The 6,360-nt window shown below is 38.0% G+C and overlaps 1 protein-coding gene across 1 annotated transcript; it reads left to right on the top strand.

The window, feature by feature from the left end:
- Nucleotides 1-5,202: 5,202 nt before the first annotated feature.
- On the top strand, nt 5,203-6,132 carry LOC308343982 (olfactory receptor 2B11-like; the record flags this gene model as incomplete). The annotated part of the gene is made up of 1 exon (XM_080805261.1): nt 5,203-6,132. The coding sequence occupies one exon, from the start codon at nt 5,203-5,205 to the stop codon at nt 6,130-6,132; it is 930 nt and encodes a 309-aa protein (XP_080661387.1).
- Nucleotides 6,133-6,360: the final 228 nt, after the last annotated feature.

Raw genomic sequence — 6,360 nt, 5'->3', positions numbered from 1 at the left:
TAAAAAAATACATATATGTATGTATATACATATATTTTTCCCCTCCTTTCTTCTCCCCCCCCACCCCCAGTTTTGGGTCTCTTCCAATTTGGTTAGTGTATATTTTTCTGTGTCGTTGCTACCCTTTAGTATTTTGTTCTCTCATTCATCTATTTTAATTTTTTTAAAGATTTTTATTTATTTATTTGAGAGAGAGAGAGAGAGACAGAATGAGAGAGCATGAGAGGGGAGGTCAGAGGGAGAAGGAGACTACCCATGGAGCTGGGAGCCTGATGTGGGACTCGATCCCAGGACTCCGGGATCATGACCTGAGTCAAAGGCAGTCACTTAACCAACTGAGCCACCCAGGCACCCTCATTCATCTATTCTTATCTGGATAAAATGACAAGGTGGAAAAATTGACCTCAAAAAAAAAAAAAAAAAAAGAACAAGAGGCCATACCGATGGCTAGGGACCTAATTAATACAGACATTAGTAAGATGTCATATCTGGAGTTCAGAATGGCGATTATCAAGGTGTTAGCTGGACTAGAAAAAAGCGTGGAAGATACTAGCGAATCCCTTTCTGGAAAAATAAAAGAACTAAAATCTAACCAGATTGAAATAAAAAATTAATTTAAATTTCTATTAAATGACCTATTTTTTCCATTTTTTATGAACATATAATGTATTATTTGCTTTGGGGGGTACAGGTCTGTGTATCATCTCTTACACAATTCACAGCACTCACCATAGAACATACCCTCCCTAATGTCCATCACCCAGCCACCCCATCCCTCCTATCCCCCAAGAAACAGACTCAACTATAAAGAACAAACTCATGGTTATTAGAGGGAAGTTGGACGAGGGAATGGGATAAATGTGTGATGGGGATTAAGGAGGACATGTGATGAGTACCTTGTTTTGTATGTAAGTGCAGAATCCCTAAATTCTAGACCAGAAACCAATATTACACTGTATGTTAAGTAAATGGAATTTAAATAAAAATATGGACAAACTCATGTCTCAAAAAAAATCTCTGAGAGGTATTCTATAAATGAACAAAGATACTAAAGGAACTCACATTCAAATTCCCCCAAATCACTTGTTCAAACTAGATCTACTCCAATTATGTCCTATTCATGTAGTGATCAGTGATTCATTAATTGTGTGTAATACCCAATGCTCATGAGGTCACATGTGCTCCTTAATGCCCATCCTATTTAAAATTAGTGTCCAGGGGTGCCTGGGTGGCTCAGTGGGTTAAAGCCTCTGCCTTCAGCTCGGGTCATGATCCCAGGGTCCTGGGATCGAGCCCCACATCGGGTTCTCTGCTAAGCGGAGAGCCTGCTTCCTCCTCTCTCTCTGCCTGTTTCTCTGCCTACTTGTGATCTCTGTCTGTCAGATAAATAAATAAAATCTTTTATAAATAAATAAATAAATAAATAAAATTAGTGTCCAGTATGTTGGGAAATAAAATGAGTTGATTTTAAAACAAATCTAATAACAGAAGAAACTTTTCTACCACTCTCAGTTCAGTAGGTAATTAATAAGAAGCACTTCCATGGTGAAGTCTCCCAAGGAACTTTCTCTGCTAGCTCCTCTGGGATACACATAAATGGCCTGTTTGAAAACAATGCCAAAAAAAAAAAAAAAAACCCCACAATGCCCAAGGGTCTGAAGAACATTCTACAAATAGCACACCCAGAATGCATTCTTGATATTCTCTACTACTGTCTTTCTAACCCAGGGTTTTTTTCTCATCGTCAGCATTGTTAGAAACGAAAAACACATTTCTGAAGTTAATTCTTAGGTACTCATCTGTGTACTACAGTTTCTCTATCATTCTCTGAAAGTTTGGAAATTCATGTCTTCTTCCAAAATTCCTTTCAATTGAGTGATACTTATCAAAATAAGGTGAGTAAAAGGACACTTGTTTTAAAGTGCCCATCCTTGGGAGGGTGGGAATGTGTATACATCACAGTATCTAATATATATAAGAATAGCAGAAAGCATTTCATTTCAGGAACACTTTTCTAGACTTCAAAAATACTAGTTTGGTGGCAATAGGATGCAGGCAGATTACTTTTGGTAATTAATCTCTCTCGGGCTTTCACTTAAACCAACAGTGTGTGATGAAGACGATGTATGGTTAAAATAAGCTGGAATGAAAATGTGATTGGAGATACAAAGGAGGTGTCAAAAGGAATAAAGGCTGGCACTTCATTAAATGGACTTTAAGCATCCATGGATAAACAGACCCCTGTGCAGTAAAACAGCGATGAAAAAATCATTGGAAGTAGAAGATCCAAAGTCATGGATCCAAGAACTAACAGGAATGAAGTACTGTGAAAATGACATGGTGAAGCTTACAAATCTAGGATAGAATTGTAAAGCTCAAATATGCATCATGTGTGAATTTTATTGATTAAGACACTGCTGTGGTATCTCTAGGGAACTATTTAAAGAGATTAAGGAGGAGCTAGACTGGCCACCATCACAAACAAAACTAGTCTATGAGGTGAGTAATATGAACAAAATTCCAAATAACACAAATTTAATAAAATTGTTGAAAGCATACTTGAATCATTAAGGTTAGATAAAATTAACTGTGGAAGAATTCATGGAGGCTCAAATCTGAAGTTACTCCTTAAAAAATTGAATTATGTTCCATGACAGACAAATCTAAAAGGTGAGTATAATCATATTAAATGACTAGACATGAAGGATTTTAGTGGACAACTATTTAATAATGTGAGTAGATCATAATTTTAGAATACTCATTTTAACTAATTAATTCATATCATGCTTTTACTTCAGATCCCATCTAAAACATAGACTCTTTACCTGAAAAAGAACTTAGACAAACATGTGTTCCTAACATAATGCACTCATACCACATCTTGAGTAATGTCAAGGTCAAATAAGGTGTAGTAGACACATTCATTCAGGAAACATCTCCAGACTACAGATGCTTTCTTTGGAATTTTGAGACTCTGAAATCATAGTTTTATTATCTCACTACCTCATTTGAGTAATTAATTGCTTTTTGATCTTTAGAACCTCCCTAATTATTAGAAGGCAATCATTCACTGAATGATCAATTACATCCTAAATGAATGATTAGCAATATCTTAAAATATGGATACCAAAATTTCCTTTCTCATAAGTTCTAGGGAGGTGTCCTAAATGATGTAATGTGTGCAAAATCCTTCTTGGAGTTTTCATCACACAGGGCTTATTAAGGACTAGTTGGAATTATTATTATTTTATTGTTATTTGTGCACTTCTGACCTAGGGATAGTGTGTAATCAAAGAGCAACATTCACATTTTAGTCATGAGTAGTTTGTTGGTTTTTTTTTAAGTTTTTATTCTAATTCCAGTTAGTTAACATACAGTGTGATACTAGTTTCGGGTGTACAATAGAGTGATTCAAAGCTCCCATACAACACCTGGTGCTCATCACAAATGCATGCCTCCTATTCCCCAAGAAATAGACTCAACTATAGAGAACAAACTCATAGTTATTAGAGGGGAGTTGGACAAGGGAATGGGATAAGTGTGTGATGGGGATTAAGGAGGACACATGATGAGTACCTGTCTGTGACATCTGTCACCCTCTTGATTGCCAGGGTTGATTAGGATGATCTGGCTAGCTAGGCAGGTGACCCCTTCCTCCCTCACTACTCCATGTGTGTCCCTCCCAAAACTGTGCACTCAGGTTCCCCAATAGAACAGGACCGTTCTTTGGTCAAGGGTATATGAGTAGCTGCACTTCCCCCACTAGAACCTCCAAACAAAAACTGTGGGTTCTGTGTAACACCTCACAAGATGGCTTTGAGGATTTAATGAAATATAGAATGTGAAAACTGTACTTTGTAACCATACAAACATAATGTTTGTTACTCTTAAACCACTAACTCACTAGTGAGGTAACTCAGAATTTGTCACTGGGATGCATCATAACCATAATCATGATCTATCTTATCTTGCAAAAAAAATTGTAGATATAATGAAACACAGTTTACCACTGAAGGAAAGAACAGTACAAATTTTTTAAAAAATGGTTCCCTAGTTAATCTTTCCAAAACACTACTTTACTCAGTAGTTGATTTTCTTGTTACAATGTGCTTCTTATCTTAAAAAAAAAAATGGAACACTACACCAAAAACTAATGATATACTGTATAGTGACTAACACACACAAAAATAGTACTGTAAAAAGAAAGAAAAAGAAAAGGAATATGTAAAATAGTTTGTGAATATGTGTGTGAGTATCTGGTTCTGACTGAATTGGAATATCGGCTTTCCTCCTGACACCAGTTCTCTGGAGTTGTATTTGTAGCTATTTACAATCAAGTGGATCACTAAAAACTGTCCAAACTCCTATAAAAATAGAATCAAAAGTCCACTTAATAAAGGAAAATCACTACCAGATAGTAAATTAAGTTTTAATGGAAAAATCAAGTGCCCAGTTTGAAGGAAATACTTATACAAGAAAATACACATCCCAAAATAAATTCTTCAGCATGGGAAACATATGTCATGGCTCAGCTCTCAGTTCATACTTCAGGAACCTGACATTTCTTGCTCACTTCCAAAATACCGAAACGGACTTGTACAAAATCTACCTTCTTACTCTCCGTAGAGATGATAAAACTATTCAACTGACTACTTGAGTTTGGACAAGGCTGTCATGATGGTATTACAGCTCGTGTTCTCCTTCTTGTGTGTCAGCTACCTCAAGAATTCCACTGCTCATAATATTTCGGTAATACCTTGCATCAGTGTCCCCGGGGCTCCACCTCACATCCACTCTATCAGACACCAAGAGACAGAAATTGATAAACTGCATTTTAACAATCTCCTCAGATGATTTTTATGCAAGCAAGCAAAGTTTGAAAATCATTACTTTGGAGTTTCTAAAACACAAGATGCCTCCACTTTCCATTTAATCCTCTTTGTAACACAAGGAGATCGTCATTGCCATGCTTTTATACATTGAGTTTCAGAATGGTCAGGCTATTTTTCTAAAGTCACCAGCTCTGTTTTGTAGTGTCAGGAGGGAAAGTAAGTCATCTGGTGTCAGATCCCTTTTATTATTTCCCTCACAAGATTCTGTAGCCCATCCTCTGTCAGTGGATGACACATACAGTTCTCCTAACTCTTCCTACATTTTCTGCCACTTCTCTGCTGTAGGTGAAACAAGGTAAAGACTGGTGCAATGAACAACAGCCATCCCGAAGAGTTTATTCTACTAGGCTTCTCAGACCGTCCTTGGCTGGAGCTTTCTCTGTTTGCTATTCTTCTTATAACATACCCCATGGCCATGGTTGGAAACATAGCCATTATTCTAGTGCCTAGGTTAGATGCCCGTCTGCACAGCCCCATGTATTTCTTCCTCACAAACCTCTCCTTCCTGGACATGTGCTACACCACAAGCATTGTCCCTCAGATGCTGTTTAACCTGGGAAGTGCTAGGAAGACAATCAGCTATCTTGGCTGTGCGGCTCAGCTTTATTTCTTTCACATAATGGGGGGCACAGAATGTCTGATTTTGGCTATCATGTCTTTTGATCGCTATGTGGCTATCTGCAAGCCTTTGCACTACACCCTCATCATGAACCCACGTGTCTGTATTCTGTTGGTATCCACTGTGTGGCTGACTGGAATCACCTATGCTGTCTCAGAGGCCACCGCTACCTTACAGCTACCACTGTGTGGCCTCAATAAATTGGATCACTTGGTATGTGAGATTCCTGTTCTGATAAAGGCTGCCTGTGGAGAAAAGGCTGCTAATGAGCTCACGCTCTCTGTGGTGTGTATTTTTATGTTAGCTGTTCCTCTGTGCTTAATTCTTGCTTCCTATGCTTCTATTGGACACGCTGTATTTAAAATGAAGTCTTCTGAGGGAAGGAGGAAGGCCTTTGGGACATGTTCCTCCCACCTCATTGTAGTTTTCTTGTTTTATGGTCCAGCCATTAGCATGTACCTTCAGCCTCCCTCTTCCATCTCAAGGGACCAGCCCAAGTTCATGGCACTCTTCTATGGAGTGGTGACACCTACACTGAACCCTTTTATCTACACCCTGAGGAATAAGGATGTAAAGGGGGCATTAGTCAACCTAGTGAGGGGCATATTCACTTCCAAGTGATAGCTGGGAAATAAATGGAAAGTATTTAAAATTACAGTAGGTTTATAGGGTTTTCTCTAATAATTCACTCTTGTGTCCTATTTCCCCAAATTTTATGTGAGATATTCATGTGCTGCATTTGATACAGTGATGTTAGGCAACAATGATGCTTGGCTATATGCACCACTAAGCACATTATGTTCGTGAAAATGTAGTGAAAGTAGTTCTACACTGTACTCTGAGATACTA

Source organism: Martes martes, assembly GCF_963455335.1.
Source record: "Martes martes genome assembly, chromosome: 6".
NCBI classification, from domain to species: domain Eukaryota; kingdom Metazoa; phylum Chordata; class Mammalia; order Carnivora; family Mustelidae; genus Martes; species Martes martes.
The sequence above is the reverse complement of the archived record's forward strand: the minus strand, read 5'-3'. Positions and strand labels throughout refer to the sequence as shown.